Here is a 27,912-nt window from a genome sequence, read left to right as displayed (position 1 = left end):
TATACATTCAGGTCACCTACACAGTCAGTGCAGTAGTGATACAGATGTACAAAAATGGTACATGGTATTTCTGTGTATCTTTGATGGTGGGAGCACTTATAAATGATAGTATTTCTCTTGAGGGTGAGTCAATCCATTCTAGAAGTAAAGCAGATAGAAATATCAGCATTTTTGTGCTGAACAAAAGAAATGTTTTAGCCATATCTGGCTATTTATAGCCAGATCTGGTATCAGAAATGAAGTTTTAAGAATATGCTTCACTTTAACCATTTATAGTTATTGAAAAGAAGGGAGTAAAAATTGTGTAGTTAAGACTCCTTGCCTCTCTGGCCTATTCCATGAGCAGAACGTGTACTCTCTACTCGCCTATTATTTCTGCGGTCATTTTGATGTAGTAGGTTTTTCCCTGTCCCAATGTTTATATCCCATGACTGCCCTCAGCCCTCTTTTGAGATCCTCTGTCGCAGAACTAGCATTGCGCTTGGCAGTGTTACAGAATTGGTTCTCTCGATGACTATGGGAGGCATCTTCGTAAAGGTCTAGGCAGAACAGTCCCAGAGTCAGTGCATTGCTTTGGAGTTGTAAATTTACCTGACAACACCATATTTACTCTTATTTGATAATCTGGTCCTTGAGCTGACTGCAGTGAAACTTTGTGCAGGGATATCCGTTGATAGCATCTACTCAGTTTTTGTTGATAAAAAAATCTGAGCTGCGAAAGGACAGCCTGTCAGTTTTACTTGGTTATCATGTTGGGTCAGCTAATTCTGAAACTAGGTTATGATCCTTGCTTTTGCAGGTAGAACAGGAAACGGCTATTACCTGTTTAGGACCTGTGAAGGCAGTCAGTCATTACTATTTCAGTTCACTAATGTAACAGATTAGAAGTCCTCATCTAAAGTACTGGGTAAATGCAGGCTAAGAATCTAGCCCAAGTTTAATAAAATAAAAATGTCTTGTGATCACTGTTAAAATCTCAAGTTCAGGCACTCCGAGGGTCTGACTTACAGAACATGTTTTATCTTGCAAAGACATTGACTAGAATGGAGGTTGTACAGAGGTCTGGAATCTAAAGCAAAGCAAATGGAGATTAGTGATTCTTGAAAGCTTTGGCACAGCCAGTCCCTCCCAAGGACCTGGAATAGGGAAAGATCATGTATTCAAGACAGGGAGATAGCTGACAATGCATGGCTTTTAATACAGGCTTGTAACTTCATTTTAGGATTTTTGAAAGACTTACAGTCCAGGTCCTGGTTTAAGCCCTATACCTATTTATTTGTTGCAAGGGCTGCAGTTCAAACATTTATTGTCAAGAAATGGGTGGAAGAGAATGTTGAGACAGTAATTCAGTGGCTACTGATTGAAAATCCTGTGAAAAAGTTTTACTTTTATGAGAAGAGCTATGCTGAGCTGTATCAATGAACAGTGTGTGCGTTCAGGTGATGGTGAGTTGTCGCGCGGCATTTGTCCGTATCTCCTTAGTTACCCTTTGGCTGTATTTTCCAAGTTACCACATTTGACCTGTGTTTATGGTAATAGAAGGAACGAGTGTGTGACATTCTTGTTGAAGTTTCCTTTAACTTGATTATTCATTCATCACAAGAAAATTCGTTATGGTTCATGTCCTGCTTAGAGAAAGTACTTTGAAATAGCCACCAACCTGAGTGTTTGGGCATTAAGACTTAGAGAAGAAATAACTAAGAAGTTTTTTCCCAAATCTGAGATTAAGTAATAACATAAGTTTGTATGTGAGGCTTTCACATTGGATTTACTAAGCTATTTGAATACAGTGAGAGAAATGGCAGTAAACAAACCCCTTCAAACCATAGCTTAAATGGCAAGATAAAATCTCTTCTTCTAGAATAATCAGTAACTGCACCTTAGTATTAAAAGATTATTTTGCGGACTACACCATTGAAAACACAGTAAGCTAGGCTGTGCCATTTAAAAAAAAAAAAAAAAAGAAATCTGTTGGCATTGTCTGTAGAGCTTATGGTAGCTATTTTTTGGTAGCTTTTTTTTTTGCTGCACTAATATGTACTTGCTGGCTGAGTGTGTATCACTCAAAACATTATGTTCTCCCAGGCTCCTCCATGGAGCTCGTGCACAGTGTGACCTGACAGTTGCAAAGCAGCTGGTGCCCTGTGACCACTCTTTATCCCTCTAAGCGGGGTCACAGCCCCTGGCGGAGCTCCTCCTCTGCCTTCTGGAGGGACCTCCTGTGCCTGGAGAGCCGTGGGGGAGGCTGAAGGAACTGCTGGCGTGGTGCATTAAAATTTGGACTTCTAGCGGGTTGTTCCTCAGAAGCACATTCTTCAAGCTCCGGTGACAGCAGACTCTGAAAATTTTTAAGCCCTTTAGATGACCGTGTTCTCTCGGGGCCATCACACATGTGACAGGCAACAGCAGGCTTGAAGGCTGTGCCCCAGTTTAGCCAGGGCTGCCAAAACCACTTCTTTAGTGGTGAAGAAGCTGCCATATTTACCCTTACACATGTAAAATCTTTCTTGTCTGGGTCAGTAACAGAGCTGACAGTGCGCTTTAGGAATAATTTTCCTGAGTTTATTCAAAAGGGAATATACATAATATGGCATGGTTTCAGAATTCCTCGTGTCCTTGGCTGAAGTCAATGCAGTGCTCACAGTAACCAGTGCCAGGACATAACTATCGGAGGCTCTAGAGCTGAAGTTGTGATTTCTAACAAGTGCTTTATCCTTGGAGTGCAAAAAATATACTTTCAGAATTTAAACCAATGTGAGCAGAAGAGTCCAAGTCTGCCAGGGTCTCTGGTTGCTAATGTTTGCCAAATGGTATCCAGCAGGAAGGAGCATGGCTGGTTGGAACAGTGTCTGTTCTGTACGTTTTGATGTGTTGACATTTAAGATGTGATGAGCTTGCCATTGTATCTTCAATGTTTGGACAGACGTCTGAGCAGAGGGAAGGGAGACAGAAGCTATTTGTGAGGCAGGGCTTCTCATGACTCGTCAAGAGTATAGTAGGCCTTGCTATAGTTAAAGGCTTTGGGTAGGGAGCTGTTAGGAGGAAAAGCAAGACATTTGACCCCTGCTGCCACCTTGCCAATAAGAAGCATCAATATTAAAATTGCTAGAGATATTTGCCGCCTGAACAGCATTCCCTTACCCTGATGTAATTTCTGAGGAAATAAATTTTGGTAGTAGGGAAATCCCCATGCATTGGGACCTTCCCTGTCAGCCTTTATAAAAGGTCAGCGATCTGTCAAAAAAGTGAAACTTTACCATAACATCTTATCCCCCTGCTGTTTCCCCCTGGTTGGAAATAGATGGGGGAGAGGAGCAGTGAGACCTGAGGTTTCTGCTTCAGCCATGGTTGCTCTCTTCTAGTTCTTTAACAGGACCCTGATTGATAGGTCTCAAAAATGAAGAGGGGGTATGCCTCCAAGAGGCATGCAGGGAACAGGGACGAACGACACTTGTGACTGCTGGTTACTGGGTTGTTTTTTGGTTTTGGGGGTTGTTTTTTTGTTTGTTTGGTTTATTTTTTTCTTCTTTCTTTTCTTGCACCTGAATCCCCTGTTTGTTGGGTGGTGGCTCGTTGCAGCAGTTACCAATACTGGTATTTCCTCCACTTCCCTTCCATGGCTGTTTCCTGATCCTGGAAACATACTTGTCCACTAAGCAGCATGCTAGATGACTGTGTGACTTTCAGGGAGCAATCCAGGAAGGTTGTCCTGGTTTCAGCTGGTGTAAAGTTAATTTTCTTCCCAGTAGCTGGTATAGTGCTGTGTTTTGGATTTAGCATGAGAAAAAATGTGACAGCACACTGATGTTTTAGTTGGTGCTAAGCGGTGTTCGTACTAAGGCAAGGACTTTTTGGCTTCCCATACTTTGCTGGTGAGGAGGTGCACAAGAAGCTGGGAAGGAGCATAGCCAGGACAGCTGACCCAGACTGGCCAAGGGGATATTCCATACTGTATGATGTCATGCTCAGTATATGAACTGGGGGCAGTTGTCTGGGGGGCAGTGACTGCTGCTTGGGGGCAGGCTGGGTGTCAGTCAGCGGGTGGTGAGCGGTTGCATCACTTGTTTTTTCCCAGGTGTTCCCCCCCTTCATTACTGCTACTATTATTATTATATTTTTATTATTGTTTTATTTCAATTATTAAACTGTTCTTATCTCAACCCACGAGTTTTCTTTCTTTTGCTCTTCAGATTCTCTCTCATCCCACTGGGGAGGGGGAGGGGGAGCGAGTGGCCGTGGTGCTTAGTTGCTGGACGGGGTTAAACTGCGACAAAGGTACATACTTTCTTCCCTTCCTCCTGAGCATCTTCAGCTTGGGAATCAGTCAGTGCAGAGCTCAGAGCCTGCAAGAAGCTTCCAGCCAGATGCTGCATCAAATAGATGATGAGAAATAAGCAGAGTACATCCTTTCAGCTGTACTCGCATTGGGAAACACAGGAATGTGGGTACCCAAAAATTTGCAAGCTTTAAGAGAGTATGAAGGTGGTGCGAAGTACTTTTTAAGGCAGAGGAAACACTTGATCTGTTTAGCATTTGGCCATTTGTGTGTTTGGCATTTTAAAAAAAAGTACTTTGAACTGCAAATATGTCCCTGGTAGTGTATATTTAATGCTGTCATGGAAATAATGTGATAGAAGCTTTCTTTGTTCTTTGCTTCCTGTTTTGGATCTGTGACGTTCATTTCAAAGCAGTTACCAAAAAGCATTTTCTAACTCTATGTTTCTGGAATTCTATGGTTCCTCCATTTGGTATAGATATACTTCTTCTTTCCTTTTATTCTTTCTTTATTGCCTAACAGCCTTCTCCATAAACCGAGAGGTGCAAAGTGTATTTTGATTTGGATGTCTGCATGTGTGCATTTAGACACTTTACTTCTTATCACCCTCAAGCAAAAATACTACTGATTTGCAAGTGAGCAAAAAGAGGTCAGTAAATTGGCACTGTAGGTTTTGTACTACAGTGTTGTCCTTCATTTGCTCTTGTTTTGTCTTTATAGTAGTGTTACCAGGCTCTTGTATTCATCGGAAACTCCAGCAGGCTAGAAACCTTCTATGCAGAATCCATTAGAGCGAGGGATTTGTGGGTTTTGGTTTGGTTTGGGTTTTTGTTTTTTGGGTTCCGCCCCCACCTCACAGATCAGAGCTCAAGATTATTATTCAAGATAGTGTGTCTTTTTCACTTGGTAGTCTTTTTGGACACCAACAAAATCAAAATCATTGCACTAGTGATTGGCCAAATGTTATCTTGAAATCTGTGGAGGCTGACTGACTGCATACTTAGACGCTGTTTTGAGGTTTTTAAATGCTGAACTGTTTTCTCTCCCCTTACTTTTCACCTTCTCTTACACACAAGCCTTGGTTTCTGAGGGATGGAAAACACCACCTCTTTGCAAGTTTGCCCTCCTTCCAAAAGGAGGACCTTCCTTTTAGTTAGTAGCTCTGTGCTTCTGCTGTGTTGCGTGTTGAATGCCAATAGGAGGTAATTGACTGGAGGAGGCATTTTATTAATGTAGTCCATTGAAGTTTGTTTCTATTTGGACGTTTAAGAGGATGCATAAGATATCATTTCTGCTTTGAAACCCTTCCATGTTAACAGAGTAGTATATGAAGATCTGTGTTTTAACAGTGACCAACAGAAGTTAGGTGGAAATTTTGAGATACAGAAGCTATTGGTGACTTGGTTACTACTTCTTTGCCTAGTAGTAAGTCTGTTGTGATAGGGCTGTGGCGTTACCCTGCTGTGTTAAAGATTAAATGGCAAGTTCTGAAGGAATAGCTAAGTTAGCAGCCACATGAGCAAACCTTTATGACTCTTTCTTCCGGCTGAGTGACTTTATTCTGTCTGCAGGAGCGCCGTCCTTTTATCAGCTTGGATGTTAGGAAGGTTATACATTCACCTGAATTGGGATGGTGTGAGGTTGCCATACTCATAATCAGTGGTGATTAGTAATGGTAGGTATGGAGTTAAAACGAGCTTGCTAATGACAGTTTCAAACATTATTTTATAGTAGCGAGGGAATGTTGTAACCAAGGGATCTATTTTGTGTACAGTTGCTTTGGAAGATGAACTGCTGGCATCAGGGTTTCTGATAGACATTTTATTGCATGAGTTATGAACTTACTAAGTTTAAAAAAATTTGCTTTATGGCTAAGTTGTTGTTTGTTTCTTTTTTTTATTCTGAATGCTCTTCTGGATGTGACACACTCTTTATGTGACGCTTTTGAAGAAGCCCCTTTGTTTACTATAGCTCATGTTCACTGCAAGTTACTTAATTTTTTTCCTGTGGAATCCTAATAAGTCTGCTTTTGACTAATATAGCTTGGGTTTTACAGATGCATTGTATTTTTGCTTATGTAGTAGTATAGTTATTCTTTATAGTGCTCTGTAATTTTTGTCAAATTACTACTTTGAAGTGTAAACTTTTTACTGCTACCACTTTCAGACTTAATTATTTGCATAAGTGTAATTATCTCTTGAATACTTTTGAATGGCGTTCTTTGGAGGTCACTGGCACTACTGATGTCACTAAATATTATAAATGTTTTTAGGATTATAAAAAAATAGGATTTGAGAAACCCAAAAATAAACAGAAACAAATTGTACTTCTTGCTATAGTTTAAGCAACTTTCTGACGTTTAAGTATGGAACCCTTCAACATTTCAATGGATGTATTAACTACTGTTGTGCTTGATATATTATTAATGTGCCTTAGTGGTGATCAACTGTATATTTATGTGTATATATATTTTATATTTATAAATTGGGTAGCATTGTTTCCTCAGGGTGACAAGCTGCCTCCTGGTAGCGTGTAATGTTGCTGTACTCAGTAAACTTTTTTTTTTAATATTTAAATCTTGTTAGGCCTTATCTGTCTTAATGCGTATCAGAGCAACATTAGCCAATCTCTCAGACTGAGCTTTAACTGACATTGTCAAGGGTAGATCCCCTGAAGAACAATTTGTGCTACAGCAGGTTGGTAACCAGGAGTCCATATGATCAACTCAAATTAATTAACAATCTCTTTTTTTCCAGAATTACAAGGCTCCAGGAGTAGGTGTAGCTGAAAATAAAAGGAATATAAGTGTAGAGCAGAAAGTGCTGCTGTTTCCTTTTAGTATTGGTCGATTTTTAGAAAACTTGCAGACTTCTAGATGAGTCAGTGTAGCTTCTTAAAGGATCACCTGTAGTGATAGACTAAATTTCCTTCCTGTATACTTTCTTCAATCTGACAAAACTCCTGGTTCCACCTTAGTGATTGATAAAAATATTTAGACTGGATGAGATTGAGCGATATTGTAGCCACCATGGTGTGGTCTGGGTATTACATGAATAATTTATTATTTTGCATGCATTTTGTATTTACTTTGCTGTCTCATACCATAGAACCCAGTTCTTAACAACTGAGTATGACATAGTATGTTATGTTTAACAGTGTTACTAACAGTATCAGAGTTGGTTATTCTACACATATACCACACATAATACAATGACTAGGTGATGTTATAGAATCCTGATTATATATCTAAGAACATCTTGTATTCACTTCTTCCTTGATTATTTTTTATAAACTCAAGACATTCCTATTCAGAGATGGAAGTTTTAACATTTTAAAGGTTTGTTCTGCCACTCAAAAAAAAAGAACTACTCATAACAAAAGAGAAACCATTGTGTTCTCAGTTTAACTTGAACCTTTGATTATTTTTTTTTTTGAGTTTTTTTAAAGTTTTGATATACTTACAAAAAAGTTTACATAATCGCAGAATCACAGGTTGGAAGGGACCTCAGGGATCATCTAGTCCAACCTTTGAGGTAGTTTTAAGATGAATGCTTATGCAAACCTAAACTCCTTAAAGGATATTTCTCCCCTAATAGTATTGCCAATATGATTAATGTTTTGTTTTGTTTCCTCACAGTTTTATGTGCTGAAAGAGTGGGCCAGATGACTAAAACATACAATGACATAGATGCTGTTACACGTCTTCTTGAAGAGGCAAGTATTACATTTCTTTAAGGACCCATACACAGTAGGAGAAAGTTGTATGGAAATTGTATGGTACCACTACTAAAGACTGTTGGTAGTCTGTCCTCAAATGAGGAGGAATAAATGCTCTGAGTGTATGTATACTTTATCTCATTGGTAAGGTAAATGTTCATTCTAAGAAAGGTAATTTGTTTACCTTGGTCATGTGTATTCATTACTTGTGCTTATTTTTCAGCTGAGGCCATTTAGCTTCATTTAACTTGATCTTTGCCAAGTATTTGCCATAATGAATGGGGGAGATCTTAAAATGATACATGTATTTACAGTACATGTAAAACTAATAGTGTCATTATTGATGGATTTATTCTCTTCTAAAACTAAAAAAATCACAAAAATATTCATAATTGTTATCTCAGATAATGTCCTTCCAGAGAAGTGCATAGACACAAAATTAGAAAATATTTAATACTCAGTTCGTCTCTAAGCCTCCTCTTCTTTGCCTTTTGGGTAAAGAGGTTGGTTTGGGTTTTTTTAAATATACCATTATCATGTAAATTGTTATTACTGTAATACTTGGCAGTCAAGGAATGGCAAAAAGCAAGCTACAATGCTTGTGTTCAATAAATATAATAAATCATTGTACTGAAATTAGCTGCTTTTCTGCAGTAAGCTTGAGCAATAATTTCCAAATAATGTTCATGAAGAATTCTTCAGGTGAAAACTGTTACAACTGTATTAGTTCATGGCTGAGTGTAATTTAATCCTTCATATTTATTTGCTTGCTTATTGCAATAGCAATGTCAAAAATGGGTTCTGTCTAACCAAGATAAATTGAGTGGTCTGTTCTTCCTCTAACTCTGCCAGGAAACAAGCACGGAATGCTCACATCACCCAACTATGCTTGATACATCTGATCCCAGTACAAAGTCCTGCATTTTGTGCTTTGAGCTGGACTCTTAAACAACTTTCTATGAAATATCAGTTAAAACTGATGCTTTATCTAAAAGGCTTGTCCTGGAATAATCCATTAACTTGTAGTAACGGTTACCTGTTTGTATCCTGTTCGCTTTGTCTTGTTTGGCTGAGACTTACTTGCACTGGTTTCCATGGCTCCTTGTAGTAATGATGCGGCATTTTGCCAAACTGTTTCCTCCCGAGTCCACGTAGCCAAATGTCTATAGGCCCAGAAAGCACACTCATGGGAGCAATGCTAGAACGACTTGCTGATGTCTTAGAGCTTCTGATGTACCTTCCCTATTGGGATGATAGCAAAGGAAAATGGAGGAACATGTAATAGGTGAACCTTTAATAAAACAAATACTTTGTGAGCTTTTTGTTTATTTGGCCGTCGTTTCTGATTGAATCGTTATTCATAGGCAGACGTGCAGTTCCAGCTCCTTTATTTGTTCCCCAAATAATGGTTATCACAAGAGATTGCATCTGTTTGCAGAAGTTAAGGTGTAACTCCTTCTGCTACCTTCACACACATAAGTGAAAAACAACTCCAAAAGCTACCCCTTATCTGCCCTTCTTGTTGGCAAGCTTCCAATTAATGTATTACAAAGTTGGCAGGATGAAAGGTGCAGCAGTTTGCGGGGGGGAGGCAGGAAAGAGAAAATGGCGAAACAACATGCATGCACATATTTTGAAAATTTCTGCTTATTTTCCTGAAACTAAGCAAAACGAGTGACACCAGGCATGCCTGGGGGTGTGGTAAGAATAGGAGCAGATTCCTCTGTGAACCTGCTTTCTCATCCCTTTCTAATAATAGTGTAAACGTGTCTGGCTTCAGTATTTTCTTAACGTATTGCTGTAATAAATCAGTCCCTTATCACTGTAAGAGGCCTGACCCCAAACTGAAATTTAGAGCTGGATTGCTAAAAATTGTGTGGGAAGTCTAGGGAGGTTAATTAAAGAGCCTGGAAATACACTTACATTCCTCAAGTTTCAGATCAGAAACCTTGCTGCTGGGTAGCTCTTCCTTTGTGGAGTCAAACTGCAGCAATATATTTTTTCCCCTTTGTCTTTATGAAGTGAGCCAAATTACCAAATAATAAGTTGGCTCGATACATAAACCAGACATTTTTTTGGATAATTTTGTGGAACCTATTGTTCAGAAAGATTGTACATGAGATTACGTAAAGATTTTATGACTAGATAATGCCCATAGCTTTCAATGCAAATATGAGCCTGACCTTCAGAAACAATTTGGAAAATGCTATTTGTAGATATAGCAGTGATCAATTAGCTTTCTTTTTATTTACTGATTATTATGTAACTTCCTTTTTTCCACTGCGAAAGCCTCTTCATTCAAATTCATTGACTTCAAATCCATGTGATCAGTAGCTGTAGGTTTTGTAGGCTTTGTCATTAATGTATACGTGACACAAGGTAGCTTTTAGTCATAAAATCTGGATGTCTGTCAGGGGCGGTAAATAAGCCCCAAACAGTATTTTCAGTGTCAGGGAAAAAACTCTTCTTCAAATGGTGTTGAACAATAAGAAAATAACTAGAAATGCTTAATGAATGGTGCAAAGTTATACAGGCAGTTTATCATGCTGTCCCAGGTGGATTACAACCCCATGTCTCAGCTTCTTGCAGAAGCTGAGACATGTATTAGGTACATGCCATCAACAGGATAAGCTTCTGGTTTTTATTGGTACATGTGGTGAACTGTCTAGAGCATTTATTTCCAATTCTGTGCATGTAGAGAGGGGGAAGAAGGGGGCAAGCATGACATGAGAGTAACTGCTTAATATAGACTTAGGCATATGCAAAAAGGAAAGGGATAGGACTTGTTTTTATACAAAAGCACTAGTGGATATATGTTCATGAAGAAGATAGGAGCTGAACATTCGGTGTGGTAGAATTGGCTTCTGCTCCTGCACAGCTTACTGCTTTTTATTTCAAGGTGGAGCAAATGGAACCTGAAGAATGCTTTGAAATGCCTAAGTTCTTTGCCATTTTTACTGTGCTGCTTTAAAATGTAACCTCTGAAGCTCTGTGATTGCATTCTGCAGATGGTATAACAACGTGATGGAATAGTTTCCCTCTGTAGTTTCTCAAACAAACCTGTAATAGAGAACCAGATCTGGTTTCACTTACATTGTTTTACATTAGACCGTGAAGCTGTGTTTTCATGTGTATGGTTCAATAACTTTGTATAGGTCAGTCTTTTCTGAATAATATGGGTGTAACATAAGCAGGAATAGAAGAAGAGAATTAGTAAAAAAACCCAAACAAACCAACCGTTACAGACAGAAAAAGGCTTCTTATTGTTTAGGTACTTGTTCCTTCCCTTTCGTGACAATTTTACCCTCCTGATCCTTTGGTGAATAAAAAATTTGAAATTAGCTTTATTTTCTTAATGCTTCACAGAAAGAACGGGACTTAGAATTAGCTGCTCGGATTGGCCAGTCACTATTAAAGAAGAATAAATCACTGACAGAAAGAAATGAGTTTCTAGAGGAGCAAGTAGAACACATCAGGGAAGAGGTAAGACTTTTATTCCTGAATGCTGTATCTGCAGTGATGGGGAGAATTTTCCTTCTAGCTTCACCTTGTCCATAGTTAATTTTCTTAGGCATCCTGTCCATAGCAGGTCAATCTATGTTGCAGCAGTTTGGTCAGCGACTTTCATAGCATGTACGCTTTTAGAAATGTGACCCCAAAAAATAATTTGACCTGTTGACTCAAATCAGGTGATTTGAGGGGAAAAAAAAACCTCCAACCCTCAAACCATTGAATTTTGCTCTGCCTCAGATTTCATTTTGCTCTGAAACCAGCGGCTCTTTTTGTTTTGAGTCACTATACCCACTGTTTTCTTCTACCTGCTTTGTCCTTGTTCCCCTGCTTTATGCATGATTCCTCTGTTTTGATTATCTCTCTGTTTTGATTACACTCTTCCCCTTCTCCTACCTCCCTTTGTGTGCAGCTCTTCTTCTCGTTTCTTCCCTGAATCTTTCTCAGTCCTCACTTGTTTCTTCCTCATGCAACTGATGTTTAATTGCTTTTTCCCAGATGATTTTCTGTTCATACCAGTGTTGAACTTTGGCTCTTAGAACATAGTTTTTGAATGCTGGGAGTGCTTCTCTTTGCTTCGCAAACTGAATATGATATAGGTATCACATATACGGTATCACTTTTTGTATTTATGGAGATTTCAGGAGCGCATGCTCACTGAGATCATGTATATTCTGCCTTTTCCAAGCTGGGCCAACTTCATAGACTTGTGTTAAGCTTCTGTTATTCAGGTGGGTCACAATATACTTCATTGATCAGTAAATTTTATTGAACATGCTCTGTATGTATGAACTTGTTGGTGTTAAGAAGCATTGGGTTATGTTGGGAAGCAAATGGTTCTAGGCTGAGATTTGCTACTAATATCTTACAGCTTCTTGTGATTTTACTGTATCTCTTTCCAGGTAACTGTGATACAATCCATTGAAGCATTGGTCAGAGCCTGCTGCAGTACATACGTTTTGTCGGAGTTTGACTGCAGTAATAAAATTTTAGACATTTGATGAACATGTTTAGAATGTAATATGATGGTTCATGTGTTTTCTGAACTGGTGTGATCTATAAAACATACCTGGAAAACTTATATCAAGTAACACCTCGTGTCTTCCACATACCATGGAATTTTTTAATCAAATATTTACATGGTTGCTATTACTTATTGCATTCCTCTGAGTTGGGGAGTTGGATGCTGTATGTGCTGGCAGATTCTTGATGGATGTGTCTTGGATGGGACTGTACGGGGTGCTTTAAAAGAGCTCTTTATCTGTACTGCAAGTGTCACTAAACTCTGTCTTACTAACTGAGCTGGAGGCAAATATTGTTTCTCCTATTCTGGGACAGTGACCTTGGTTTGTGAATGTTGTCCATATGTAACTTTAAGCAAGAGGGAGAGAGATCTCACAGTTGTAGGGCAAGCAGGAGAACAATGAACCACAGTGGATTAAAAACATTAAAAAGGCTGTTAATAACACTGTTCAGGGGTGTGCCGTGTTGAATTATATCTGAGATTCGTTGATTAATGAAGCATGGATCAAGGGATCCCAGTTATGTGATAAATGGGGGTGGAGCACACACAGAGAAATAATATCCTTTGGTGTAGCCTACCCTTTTTGGCAAGGAAAACCGGTCCACTTATGACCCAAAGGAGTGCTCTTGTTTTGCTGCCCAAGTCCCGTCATGTGGCAGACCAATTTATTTGTGCATTGGTCGATGCGACATTTACTAGGTATGGGCATACTGACTGGCAGGGCGGTGCTTTCATACCATACATCCAGAATGGAAGATTTGATTGCGGAAGGTGGGGGACAGGGATGAGCTGCCTCTGCCAGGTCTGTTTTTATTTGGAGGGACTCAGGAGTGGCATTAGGAAAGGGGCTACCAAAAATAATCTTCTTACCAGGTGGCTTGATATGTTGGGCCATATGTTCTGTCAACACCCATCTTTCACACTATCATTTTGACTTCTTCAGAAATTGATGCTTTTGAGGCAGAGCTCATCAGGCTTTAAAGTCATGACACTTTTGTATGTTGAAAAAACTTTCTTTAGTAGTTTTCAGACCTTCTATTAGTGCTGAATTTTGAATATTTTAATAGAATGGGAACTAAGACAACTGTAAGAGCAAGGGATAAGAGAAGAGAATTGAATTGGTACTTTTTAAATTCTGTAAAAACTGGCTAAAACTTGTTTGTCTGGGGGGGTCTGTGGTTTCTGGAATTCACAGACAAGTTTTTTCTGGTGTGTGGTATAATGTTAAGGTTTTCTTGGTATATGTGTCATGGCATGAATAATTTAGCTTTATGTCTGTCTGACCTACCAAACTTGTCCTGACAAAACCTTCTGACCACCCCATTAAGTAGCTCAGGTTTTTCCTGTGTCCTTGTAACACACCACGTTCATAGGTACATGTGAAAGTAATAGACCTGTGCAAAATGCATTAGATTCTTGGGTTTGTCTTTTGAGTTTGTATTGTCAGGTGCTGCTTGGGTTTAGGAAGGGGCTGTGTTCATGTTCAATAAAAACTGATGGAACTGAGGCTTTTTCTGTAGTGCACTAGAGAACAAGAGTGCACTGAAGCAAGCGCTATACTGTGTGCACAGGCACTTCAGTCTCAGCTAACTGTTCCAGAATTATATACTGAAAGCATAAACATTATATTGAGAAAACTTTCTTAATTGTAAATTGTTTTGGTTACGGGGATGGGTGTCTACCTTTTCAGCAGCAGAAGTGTAGTTCCCAGGTGCAGTGTGTCTACCTGCTATTGTGTTACTGTGTTCAGTAAGAATGCTGCAGCTCCAATCTCAAGATGTGTCTGTTCTTGCTGAGATGGTGCTACCTACAAGTCAATATTGTCTCTCTTGAAATTACAGCTTGGTATCAAAGCAACATAAACTGTCAGAATGTGAACTGTGTTTGAAATGGAGTAGGTAATTAGGTTTTAGCTTCTCCTAATCCTTCTATATTTCCCACTTTTTACTTCTTTTTCCTCTTCAGATTTTGTCATGTGTTTCTGAGGTTCAAAAGGCAGTACTTCAAACAGTGTCAGTCGTCAAATAGCACCACCTCAAACCTGTGGTAATGTCTGCGTGATACAGCCCTCTAGTCCTGTTGTTCTAGTTCCAGGTCACATATCAGAGTTTGTGTTTTGGTGATAGCTGGCTTTAAAGTTTTTTTTGAGATTTGATTTTGTTCTGTGTAAAGTGAGAGGAGAGGAAAAGCTGAATTACAATATGGAATGGTGGCTTAAAAAAGGAAACATTGGTTTTGGTCTATTAGAGTAGAAGGTAATGTTGGAAAGATAGAAATGCTCTTTGGCTTGGTACTTGCATGCATGTTATTTACATACGGTGTAACTGGGTGTCTTCATTTTAAGTGAAAAATTCCAACCTGTTAAGTATTTAGCTGCTATCAGTCAGGAAAACAATCATCTGGACTCTTGAAACAGTTGTTCATGATTCCATAAGGATTGTTCCTGCAAGCTAGGTCCTGTGTCTCTGAACTGTTGTGCTCTGTGTGAGGATCCTTTTATCTTCTACCGTAAATTATGTATAAGATAGGTGCAGCTATTTCATGACAAAGTTCTGAAGCTGAGTGAAGCTTTCAGGGCAATGGAGTGAATTAAAAGCCTAAACAGCAGGGCCCTCTACAGCCAGTTGCCCAGGACCATGTTCAGACAGTGTTTGAATATGACCAAAGATGGAGACTCCACAACCTCTCTGGGCAGTCTGTGCCAGCGCTTGGTCACCCTCACTATAAAAAAAGTTGTTCCTGATGTTCAGGGGAACCTCCTGTGTTTCAGCGTGCGCCCATTGCTTCTGGTCCTGTTCCCATAAAAGGTCACCCTTTCTGGCTCTTCACCCTCCTTTGGAGAGTTGGGGTACTTTGAAATGGCAGTAAAAATAGTATCCTCAGTCTTTCTAATTCATAGAGAAAGAAGTGTAGCAAAAGCTGGAGATGATCTAGCACCCACCCACTGACAGAATCTGAATCCTTGCTACTTAAAGAGGCTGAGCCATAATGTGCTGGAGGGAAGTAAATTGTTATTTTTGGCTCAGCTTTTTAGCTGTTTCTTAAATGGGGAAAGAGAACCTCCCAAAAATAATGCACGGATTTTGTTTCATGGTTTTCTGAAATATAGTTGGTTGGGTTTTTCCCCCCTTGCATTTTAGAACCAATGTAAGGACTTGGTGCCTTAGTGCGTCTGATTACACAGAGTAGCCTTAGTAAAATCTTAGTAAAATAAATTACCTTGTTTGCTTAAAATTCTGCGCAGTTTAAGTGCTTTATTGCATTGAGTCTGCTTTCTGTTTGATGAAAATGCAGCTTAAATCTATTTTATTGATATTCTCTGGGGTTTTTGCCAGTAATAACTACAAATACAAATATGCCCACAATACAACAAGCAGAAGTCTAATAAAAACAAATTTGCTCTGCAATTTGTGTGTTGGAAATTGAAAACTGAGGGCCAAGTCTTGCAGTGTAAGTGGAAGGGAACAGATCTGTCTGATCAGTTATGCTATTTATAGCTATGCAAGGAAAATAAAAATTAATCTCTTATGACTGAGGTCTTAAATTGCAGCTGTGAAGCAGTGTAAGTGCTACTGTGTAATTGGGCTTTTAGCCCTTGGAGAATCACAATATGAATTAACCAAGGTTAAGTTTGTGGAACTCACAATTACAGGGTATCTTAACCACCCAATTCTGATATTTTGTTCCTTTTTGATACATGTATGTACTAAGTATGTGACTCCCACATACTGCTTGACTAGAGTGATCTTTTGGAGTCATCAAAAGCCCAAACTACACCCAGAAACTGACCGCAGCTGTTACCATTGCAGCAACCTCAGAATGGCAGCCTGCTACTGTCTGGTGGTGGTCTGCAGCTCAACAGGCAACTGAGTCCCAAATGTAGCCTTACTACACAAGCACTTTAGTAGTTTTGTCCAAAGTCTCTTGGAGAGGAAGAAATGTCTACATCTAAGTCTGCAAGGGCTGTATCCAGGCCAGATGGTGACAGTCATCACATAAAATGGATATGAAAGCAGTGTTTGTCTTGTTTGTGCCACATTAATTTCTTGCAGTATCATTGCAATATATCAATTTCTGTGGATGTGAATCGAGACTAATGCAATAGTGAATCAGGATTGCTCATCTGAGACATGTTCTCTTTCACCTTCTTTAATAGTGGTATATAATTGTATTTTTGAACTTCAAAAAAAAAAAAGAACATTTAATGGCTAATTGAAAAGATACGCTTTTCCTTCTTTCTAAGAAATAAAGGAACTGATTCTGGTCTGTTAGAGTTTTGGTCTCTTGATGTAGTCTGAAGACCATGCTGGAGGATGTATAACCAATTTATACTGTGTTTACTTAAGAATGTACCTAGGAAAGAAATTCAGTAATCTGCAAGCTCTTTTCGTTGTGCAGGTTTCCCAGTTGCGGCATGAGCTCTCGATGAAAGATGAGCTGCTCCAGTTCTATACCAGTGCTGCTGAAGAAAGTGAGCCGGAGTCTGTCTGTTCCACCCCGTAAGTTATCAATCTACAACATTGAACCTTCATCTGGTACTAAGCAGGGGTAGTTTGGACAACTTGATAGCTCTGAGTAGTATTAAAATGATCCCTGTATTGGCTGGAACTATAAATGCGACTCTGAACTTGGTGCATGGCACCAGCTGGAAGGATTTGCCTTGGACCAGCTGGCTATACTAGTACCAAGAAGAGTCAGGAGGGGAAAGCATACAGGGAGGCTGCTGATGCAGCGCTGTAACTTTCACAGGAACCAGGTCACCGTGGTGGCAAGGCAGACACTTACCGGTACCCCTCTACACCATATACCTTTGCACGCTGTGCTGGAATATCCTACGTGTGACCTTTGCGCTTAAAGGACCTGAGGGCACTATGGAAACGTTCCAAGCAGAGGGAAGGCTATAAAGCATGGCTTATAGCGTGGGTTCCAGGCAGTTAGCTGGCTGAACAGCATTGCAGCCTCTGAGGGGCTGTCTGCCCTTGCTTGCAAAGTTATTGCTGCGTTCTAGTGAAGCATGTGCAGCATTAATCAGGAAGCTATTGGGTTGCTCCCTGTAGTAACATGGTTTCCTTTCTCATATCCTTGGCTGAATAACTTTTCCATAGGAAGTGTGGGGATTAATAAATAAATAAATGCTATCTTTCAAAAATCACTGCAAATACGTTGCTGCCCAAGCATACAGGCATGAACAAAGCTGTGTTTCATGTGGCTCTGACTGGTTTTGAGACCTGTATTCAGTCTGTTCTCCTGTGAGATTGGCCATAATACAGGTGAAAATGAGGTAAAACTGTTGTTTTTGTTACAAGGCTGAAGAGAAATGAATCTTCCTCGTCCGTCCAGAACTACTTTCATTTGGATTCTCTTCAAAAGAAACTCAAGGACCTTGAAGAGGAGAACGTTGTGCTTAGATCTGAGGTGAAATTGCTCCCTTTGTGTTTTGCTTAATACAGCTGTTCATTTAAATGCCAGAACACATGTATTGAGAAGTGTGTATTAAAAGTTGAGAGTCTAATTAAGAGTATATAATTCTACATGTGACACAGATCTCTTTGTAGTTGTTTAATCACCATCCTTTATACTTAATTTAGAAGGAAAGGCTGGAACGTGGAAGCTACATGAAGCTATGTGCAAAGCGGTTTCCTTGCCAAAGAATGTGCAGGAGCATGGGCAGGTTTTGGAGTACAGCACTGCACTTTGAAACAGGCTCTGAAGGGCTGACCTGGTAGAAATGGCTGATGTTAGCTGCAGATCTGAAGTTTGCAGGCTGGCATGGTCTCTCTGGTACAAATCCAGTGCTTGTCAAAAATAAAAATTGCTAATCTAAATTTGCATTAAATATCTTCAATTTGTGCTTCAAGTCAGTCTGTAAATATTTTAGGTTGACTGTGTTTTTCTTGCTTTTTATTTCTGACAATACTCTTCGTTTCACAGACAAAACAGTTTTTAAAATGTTATCTGCTGTTCCTGTCTGTCAGAAATAACACTTCATAATTGTATTTCCTATGAATAATTTTATATTAATTTTCAAGGCAACTTTTAATCTTAGAGAGCGTGTTGCCATTTTGCAAACACGTAGCAGAATATAGCAGAAGAAATACTTTTGAGCTAAGAATGAATGTATGAAAACAGAGCATCATTACCATTTTCTGCTGCAAATACAGGGCCATTGCAAATAGGTAGTGTCACATCTTTGGACAAGACACCAGGTAATGGAAAGTGCTGTACACTTCATTGAGAAGTCGTGCAAGGAAGATGAACAATAGATGGTTGGAGAGTAATGAAGGTAGGGTTAGAACTAAGAGGGCCACTCCATTAGGACCTGATAGGAGATCCCCATGTAGTACTCACTGAATTCCCTTCCAGGGAGGTGCAGTCTGTGCCAGCGAGGCACAAGATGGAGCCAAATCTGAAACTTCTGAGCTATGCATCTCTCTACAGATGCAGTCTGTGGGTGTCTGTGCATGCCCCCTGCATCGGGAATAGATACAGACCCACCGAGGTGGTGCCAGACAGAACCAGCTGGGTGTAGTCATGCTCCTCTTGGCACTCCTAGAATGGTAGCAAAAAACACAAAGCAGAGAAGGAGGTAGCACTAAGGTTTTATGTAAGATAGATGGTTACAGTGCCAGAACTTTTCAAATACTATCTGAATGTTTTTGAATACTTGGATGTTTAATTCAGTTATTTAAACCAAGCATTTAACTAGCCTGTGATGATACCTAGCTTTATTCAGGTCCCCAGATCAAGCACTGCATATTAGTCTTGTATGTTTAGGGCTTTTTTTGTTGTGTGTATTTTTTAAGTACAAAATATGCAGGTGACATCTAGTGGGGATATGGTGATAATGATGCAAGTTTCTCCACGCAGTAATGTCTCTGCTGAATGTTCACCTGGCCCCTTTTTCCAGAACATGAGGGAGGGCAGCCAGAAACTATAGTTTCTCACAGTCTTCCTGGAGAAGTGATTAGAAAAGTGTGTCTTTGTGAAGCAGATGGAAATGCAGCAACAGACTGGCAAAGAATAAATGTGCTAATGTAGCATATTTGATGAGGATTTCTTTAATAGGCCTGCCAGCTGAAGACTGAAACAATTACGTATGAAGAGAAGGAACAACAGCTTGTCAATGACTGTGTAAAAGAGCTAAGTATGTCCTTACTTCTTTTCCCTTCTCATTCGAGATTGTTCGGTTAAAAAAGAAAGTCAACTGAGTTAGATCAGTTTGTCATGTTTTTCTGTGGTACTTAATTTCCTTATAAAAATGGTCCTGAGGAGAAAATTTCTGGCTGAAATTTCACAGCAGAAAATTCTGGCTGTAAACTAAACTAAATCTTTTTCAGTTGCAAAACAGTTTTGCATAGAAAATGTTATTGTTAAAGGAAAGTAGTCTCCTTTGCCACATAAGCACTTTACATCTTTCTGGTTTTGTGTCCTGCTGTTCGTCAAAAATACCTTGCTATATATTGGAGAAGGATTCTGCTGAATCAAGTAATGTTCTGCAGGAACATCTTTCTGCTTACTTTTCTGCTTTTGGCTTTGCAATGTTAATTGTAATCGCTTATCTTAAAGGGGATGCAAACATCCAGATTGCCAATATCTCTGAAGAGTTAGCAAAGAAAACCGAAGATGCTGCCCGGCAACAGGAAGAAATCACCCATCTTCTCTCTCAGATAGTCGATCTGCAGAAAAAGGCAAAAGCTGTAAGGAATCCAGTTGCAAGACTACTGTTGTGATTTGCTACTGTTGTAGCTGGAAGACAAGTTACAACCCTCTGTATAGTAGAGCCTAAAAGAAATTTTCCACCCTCCTTATCTGGGTGACCTTGTTTAATGTTTAATATTTAACATACTTGACTAGAAAGCATCAATTTATTAAAAGATGCATATACGATCTATCAAATGCAAGAGTTACATTTATTTTAAATATTAGATGTGAAATTCTGCACTAAACCTAATGACTTTGGTAAGACAAGAATGTCAGTATGAGCATTTCATTGGGTGCATACTCATTAGGTTTAGTGTCTCAGAGGTTCATTTAGCAGGGCACAGACTGCTGGGTGTTCTTGTGTTAACATTTTAAAGTGTTATTTAAATGTTTTTAAACTAATGTGTGTGGACTAATATTGCTGCGGAGAGGGTGTTGCGAAAAGTTAGAATTTTCCTCCTTACCTGTAGTATAGGATACAAACATCATCACAGGACAAAACATCACAGTATTTCTAACATTTTTTGTAATATTTTAGTGTGCAGTTGAAAATGAGGAACTTGTCCAGCATTTGGGAGCAGCTAAAGATGCCCAGAGACAGCTCACAGCAGAGGTGAGTACACTACTTAGTATTATAATGATTTAGTGGTAAGTCAACGGCTGTTAACTTTAACATGGGAGGTTTAGCTGGATCAGAACTATTAAATAATTTTGCCTGTGTATATGGAATGAAGGAACATTTATGTTCCTGGTAGGGTTCAAAACCTTTCCCTTCCTGTTCTCTTCTCCTTCAGCAGGCACACATGTTGAAAAACTGAGGCTTGTGGGCTATATAGTAACCCTTTAGAGGTTGACTTCTCTAGGCTGGTAGCTTAAGCCTATTTTGAATAGCGAGATAACATGGAAGAGCTCATTCGTACTGTATTTGTTCAACAAATAAACCAAAGACAGTCTAGGATTGCTGGTTGTCTTCTGGGTGCTACGAAATAGAATGAATAAAGCTTGATTCCCTTATGATGTGTCTTGCATTTGGAATACTTAGTGTTGAAGGTGGGAATGCCCACAGAAGCTTCTGCTGATGAGCCTTTGGTATCTGTGGTACTCCACAACGATTGAGCTCATGCTTCTCCATCCCTGTCCTGGGAAAGACATTAACAGTTGTCAAAGTTGGTTGAAATGGCTGATGAACTCAAGAACGATGAGGGTACACAGATACCTGCAGAGAGAGTGATTGCATAAGATGTGTTTCCTGAGAAAGTCAAGCTAAAAATGAGGCATGGTCTTAGGCTGTTGGAGGTTATATATATACATATATGTATGTATGTATGTATGTAAGTCTTGGCTTTAAAATTCCTAAGTCCTTTGGAACACTGTGAAACATCTTGTCCTTTTCCCGTGGTGTTTGCCACTGTGGTCATCATGGCAGTAATTAGGCACTATACCTGATCAGACTAAAGATACTTTTACCTCTGTATCTTCTCCTTGACAGTGGCTTCATGTAGATACATAGGATAGGAAATGGAGCAAGCAGTTTCTCCCCACCAGCCCTTCCTGTCACTAATCCATGTTATTTAGTATTTTTGATGATATTCACTCTTTGGAATTCTTTTCCTTTAAAGTAGGATATTCTTCCCTACACCATTATCCTTTACCAGTCTGAAAAGAATTTGCAGGTGTTTTGTGATGATAGTGCAGCCCATAACATCTTGCACTGTTTTCTGTATGTTACAGTTGCGGGAGCTGGAAGACAAGTATGCAGAGTGCATGGAAATGCTTCATGAGGCTCAAGAAGAGCTGAAAAACCTTAGGAACAAGACTATGCCAAATGCCATATCACGTCGGTACCACTCTCTCGGTCTCTTCCCTATGGTAAGCACGTTCAAGAAAAAAATCTGCACACAGCAGAAAACATCCAACCAAAGGAAATGTGACTTGGTATCTGACTTAGACCTTCAAGGATGGGATGCTAACCTGGATATGAGCATGGGTGGAACATGTGTGTGTATATACATATACACACACGCGCATGCGTGCTCACTCACACATATAGTGTTAAAGGATACCTGAGTGATCAATTTTGCACACCTGGTTCTGAAGTAGTGGTGCTGTACAGTTACTTGATTTTGCTGCAGTACTATATACAACCTGTGGCTGGCTGTACTTCTGCTGTGAATTGTGGGTATCATTAATAGGTTGTTACACAGTTCTTTGCATTTTTTTTTTATGCATCGTGGGTACTGCGGTGGCTGATTTTCAGTAGCTTCCTGTTTTTCTCAGTATCCTTGGAGATGTAACTTCCTGATAACTAATCATTTTTGGACACGGCATCCTTCTAGTCAGTTATGATAAACATCCTAGTTCGTCAGTACTTGAGTAGGTGACAAATATATTCTTGTTTTAGGGTCACTGAAAATCCAGTGGTTCATTAAAACAATATTTGTTGCTGGTATGTATTATGGCAACATCAATTATAGCAGTGTCACTGGCGTTACAAACTACATTTACCTAGTTCTATTTGATTAGGACATTGTACGCTTAAAGCGTGGGGAATATGCAGTACCCTCAACCAAATGAGAAAAAAAGGAGTGGATAAGAATGTCGAAGTAAGTTCAGTGCCTGGCTCTGCTTGCCTGTGCATCTCTAGAATAATTCCATTACTTCTGAGGGCAATGACATCAGTGAAGTTTCTTCTGATTTACATTAACATAATCAAGCAGTGGAATCTGGTCCTCCTTGTCTTTAGCTGTGTCACGTGTTAACTGCTGAGGGAAGAACACAGTTTATGTTTGTGCTCACAAGAAGTAAATTGTTAACAAAGGCTCAGATTGCCTTTTTGTGTCCCTTCTGAGACTGACCACAGGCCAATTTAAAGTGCAGACATTTAATAATAAAGTTGTACTTGCACAAATACAGTTTAAAGCTGCAAAAAAATATGCTTGTACTGAGATAGGTTTATATGTTTTGTATAAAAATGATTTTCAAATGTTGAATCGTGTGACCAAAGATCATTTAGATTTGTGAATGCTTGACACTTAGACCCTGCACTTAACTGCATCTAGGCAGTAAAACTTACTGACCAGCAGTGAAAAATTGATAGCCTGTCACCTTTAATCCCATGGGGGATGTATATAATTCTTTATGCCAAGAACCATGTCTTTTTTGTGGGTGGATGGGTAATGTTGTGGAAGGGAAGAGTGTTTTCTGTTTACTTTAAATGAAAACAAATTAAGCAAAACTTCACATGTGAAAGGTGGGTATTACTGAGTAGGGAGTTTAGTCTGGGAAGTTGGAGCACCTGAATTCTCTTGTTGCCTCTGATGATTTTTTTAGGATCTTTGACAGATGTTATGTCTGCAGATGATAAGTACTGTAGCAGTATGAAGCTGAGCCGTAATTTGTCAGTGATTTAGATACATTCATTAGTCTTCTAGCTTTCCAGTAAATTTTCATTTTTAAACCTTTCTTTTTTTCTGGAGTGACACCTTGTTAGTTATTAATTATTCTATATAAGTAATTAATTGTTTTCTGCAATGTCAACCTGTTAATACTATGATACTTTTTTCTTTTGTGCTTATTTTTAACAGGATTCTTTGGCAGCAGAGATAGAAGGGTCGATGAGGAAAGAACTGCATTTAGATGAACCCGACTCTCCTGACTTGGCGTACGACTGAAAAGAATTGGTTCCTAATTGATTATCTCTGAAGTTAATTATTAGTTGATGAGAAAGGAAAAGACAGGAATTAGTTGAGCTAGGGATTTACAAAGAAATATTTCTGGCAGAGTGTGAATGATAGAGACAAAGGAAAATAAATTGTCTTGTTACTGGGGTGATTATATTTTCTGCTAAAGCTAGCAAAAGGGAATGCCTATATATAGGTTTTGCCTTGTCTTAGAACTTTTTGTCTTCCTTCTTGAGTGCTGAGAATGAGAAAAAGTTTGTGTTCTTCTGTGTTACCATGCTAAGTTTCTTCAGTTAATGCTTAGGGGATGAGTTCAATTCCTCTGGTTCTCTCTTCAGGTGTTATAACAGAAGTTACAAGGTAATAATTTATCTAATCCAGTTTTTACAGGGAGAATGTCAGTGCAGAAAGGGATCCAGAGTGGTTGGGTACTTAGTGTGATGCCCATTACACCTGTGCTAAAGTTCTCTTGAATTAAACAAGAGAGTGGTTTGAAACAAGTTAAGTACTTGTGACAGTCCAAAAGCTGTAGATAGATACAGGTTGGCAGAAATGGCCTTACTGACACCAGTTGCACGTGTACTCCAATAGGTTTATCTCACCTATTTGTACAAAGCACAGACTGGTTCATCTGAAATAAGTTAATCCTATTTAGAGGGTCTGTTAGAGAAACAGTTTACAATGAAAGGACAGTCGGAGAAGGTACAATAGCCACTTTCCAGAAACCTCCTACATATATTGACAAACAGCTTGAAGTACTTAAACCTTCTCTGAGCATGAGCCAGGAATTGTAAATGAGGCTTTGACAGAGCAAAGTGTCGATTAGGAAAATACAAGATCGGGAAGATGTGAGCATGCTCAAACCCCATAGGATCCTTTTGTCATTCCAGAGTTATCTCACTTAGGGATAGCTTAACTTCTTTAGAATCTCTTTTGTATTGCTATGCACGTACCCAAGAAGGATACCGTTTTTATTGTTGTTGTTTCATGGCTTGTCTTGATTTTATTTATTTGCTCGATTATGTGAGCAGTAACTAACCTCTGTGGGACCATTTATTTGATAGATGCTCTTAGATTATCCTCTTAAAGAAGCACAACTGTAGACTTAGATCCTACACACAAAGATTGCAGCTGTTGAGCACTCCTGGACAGAAGGAAAGAAATTTGAATGACATTACAATAGCATAAAGCACGCTGCCGTCGTCATACGCTGGCAGTGTTACCTTTAGGCTGGAAGGGATGCACTGTTCTTGTGTTCGGCCATTGTTGAACAGTAAAACAAACAGCAGTAGCACTTCTGTAGCATGATATAGGGCAAGTTTATTTTGTCAAGAAAATTCTGCTGAATTGTCATCTGATCTTAATCTGGAGGCAGGTGAGCAATGTTTGTTATGATATGAGGGCAATGGTGATAAAGAATGAACTGTAGAAGTAGGTCAGAAATTAGGTTTCTAGCCTTCGCAGCCTCTCTCTAGACTCTTCATCCATTATATTTTTGTTTTCTTTCTGTTTTGTTTTAATGCTATTTAAGGGGGTTAGAAATCGGTTTCAAAAAGAAAAGGTACGAGACTTGCTTGAGTAGAGGTACTCAGTAGAGTAAATTTGAATTCTCTTTTAAAATGGATTAGCAGGTTCATAGTTAAAAGTTTATCAGAGATCAATTTTGTGTTTTAAAAACTCATTTCCACACAATGGCTTTAAGGTCTTTTTAGCTGATGTACTGAAATGTGCTTTCCCTTAATTTTTATTAATATTTGAGAGGGTCCATGCACATAATTCTCAAATGTACTGCCTAAAATATTCTAGGGTGATGGAATTATTACATTGATGGATTGAATGTAATGGCCAGACTGTAGCAAGTATGGGACACTATGCATACTATTTTACAGAAACTATAAAGACAAGGTGGTTGGTGGAGCTGTGAATAGGAAGGGTCGTTAACAAGCTGTTACCTGTTTCTCTGTTCCTTCTTAAGGTAAGAAGGCACTGTGTGATTATTAACTGTGTGTATGTCTTACCAGTCATCAGAAGCGGGTCTTCGAGACGGTGAGAAATGTAAACCAAGTTGTCAAGCAGAGATCCATGACTCCGTCACCAATGAATATCCCAGGCTCTAACCAGTCCTCTGCTATGAACTCAGTCATTTCTAGCTGTGTCAGCACTCCACGTTCCAGTTTCTATGGGGGAGACATCTCTAACATTATGATAGACAACAAGACCAATAGCATCATTCTAGAGACAGAATCCTCTGACAATGGGTCAGTACTGTAGCATTGGGCTTTGCTTTTGCTTTGTTTCTGACCTAAAGGCAAAGTGTTTCTATTTTCTTCTTTTTGTCTTACATTGTGCAGTTGACACAGTGACATACATCTCCATAAGTTACTTTATTTTGTGCATATAGTTCTTGAGCACTCAAGTTTATTTAAATAAAGAAAGCTTTTTGAAAGTACTGTGTGTCAGTGTCTGCAACTCACACCTGTTCTGAGATGCAGCAGCACCAGATGACGTAAAACCACACTTTGTCTTTGCAACTGTGGGTCGACACTTAAAACTAATTATATCTTCAACATTTTACATTAATGCCAGGCAGTTGTGATCTAAGTTGCAGCTACAGCTCGCTCTTTTGATCCTAAAAATACAGTGTGTGTGTGTGTAGGTTACCTAATTGGAAAATTTGTGAATGAAACCAGTCAGAAATTTGCTCTTCCTAGCTAGTTGTCTCTTCCCCCAGTACAGCTCCATACTATGCTGTACATACTTCCCAATAAAAATAACTTAATAGCTCAGAACAATTAGTATTTGTCAGCATAATATACTCTTGTGACTCATTATGGTATTCTTGCAGCATTGGCCGTGTAAGATGCTTGCTTGAGTTTGTATAACCGTAAGAGACCAACAAGTAGGCATCTCTCATCTGCTTGCAGGAGGAAGTTCTTAAGTAAAGCACAGCTTTTCAACCAGGAGTTTCCAGGCAGGAACTATGATTCAAAACTGTTTTAGTATGTAAGAGAAAGAAAATATTGGTGTTTGCCTTTGAACTCTCCAGATGAGTTGTTCCGAGACATAGTAATTTAAAGGTATAGGTGAATGTCTCAAAACTGTCATGTGGAAGTTTTTAGCATCTCTAAGTACCTTTTTTTTTTTTTTTTTTTTTTTGTCTGTGTGTGTGCGTGCCCCCTGTTATGTTTTAGAAATGAAGACAGGATGAAGAAGCCTGGAACTCCGGGGACTCCAGGCTCCAGTGACCTAGAGACTGCCCTTCGTAGGCTGTCCCTCAGGCGGGAGAATTACCTCTCGGAGCGGAAGTTCTTCGAAGAAGAGCAGGAAAGGAAGTTGCGGGAACTGGCAGAGAAGGGTGAACTCCATAGTGGTTCTGTTACCCCCACAGAGAGCATCATGTCGCTGGGAACTCACTCCAGATTTTCAGAATTCACTGGATATTCAGGAATGTCAATCAGCAGTCGCTCCTACCTGCCAGAAAAGCTTCAGATTGTGAAACCACTAGAAGGTGATAACAAAGGGCCTCGGCCTTTATCTGTTCTTCTTGGTGACTCTTTGTGGTCTCTTATCCATCACCAGAAAGCAGGAAATCTTTGCAATACATATTCTTTTTACTTTAGAGACAGTAATCCACGCTGTTGGTTTGAAATCTTCTAACTACTACATTTTTGCTCAAGCCTTAAAAGTGTTAGGAAGCAATTCCAGCCATAGCAGTAAAATAAATGTTACGGGCCACACATGCATCAGCAGTGCAGCCTTACATCTAACCTAAATCGCGATGTTGCCATTTCATGTTTAGAAAAGGAAGGTTGTTGAGTATCTGAAACCTAAGGAACAAGAGTATTAGTTCACCAAATCTCAGTTCTGCAAAGCAGTGTCTGGCAAGACCTTTACCTACTTTAAATAGTCCAGTTGGTCTAATAGGACTATTTTTGTGATTAAAAATTACCTCTGGACTTTAATTGGCTCTTTGAGTCTTTATGGCTTTGGTTTCATGTGTGAAA

General features: G+C 39.3%; 1 protein-coding gene across 8 annotated transcripts in view; it reads left to right on the top strand.

The window, feature by feature from the left end:
• The window catches only part of TRAK1 (trafficking kinesin protein 1), a 136,504-nt gene that overhangs the window by 87,686 nt on the left and 20,906 nt on the right, over positions 1 to 27,912 (top strand). For all 8 annotated transcript variants that reach the window (XM_064444048.1, XM_064444047.1, XM_064444046.1 and 5 more), the window contains 11 exons: positions 7,914 to 7,990; positions 11,360 to 11,476; positions 16,926 to 17,026; positions 17,834 to 17,942; positions 19,593 to 19,671; positions 20,094 to 20,224; positions 20,767 to 20,841; positions 21,960 to 22,097; positions 23,813 to 23,889; positions 25,930 to 26,166; positions 27,100 to 27,416. In XM_064444048.1, the coding sequence (XP_064300118.1) occupies positions 7,940 to 7,990; positions 11,360 to 11,476; positions 16,926 to 17,026; positions 17,834 to 17,942; positions 19,593 to 19,671; positions 20,094 to 20,224; positions 20,767 to 20,841; positions 21,960 to 22,097; positions 23,813 to 23,889; positions 25,930 to 26,166; positions 27,100 to 27,416 (1,432 nt within the window). In that variant the 5' untranslated portion in view covers positions 7,914 to 7,939. The remainder of the gene's footprint in view (positions 1 to 7,913; positions 7,991 to 11,359; positions 11,477 to 16,925; positions 17,027 to 17,833; positions 17,943 to 19,592; positions 19,672 to 20,093; positions 20,225 to 20,766; positions 20,842 to 21,959; positions 22,098 to 23,812; positions 23,890 to 25,929; positions 26,167 to 27,099; positions 27,417 to 27,912) is intronic.

Source organism: Phalacrocorax carbo, chromosome 2, assembly GCF_963921805.1.
Source record: "Phalacrocorax carbo chromosome 2, bPhaCar2.1, whole genome shotgun sequence".
NCBI classification, from domain to species: Eukaryota; Metazoa; Chordata; class Aves; order Suliformes; family Phalacrocoracidae; genus Phalacrocorax; species Phalacrocorax carbo.
Note: the sequence above shows the minus strand (reverse complement) of the source record. Positions and strands in the feature narration are given on the sequence as shown.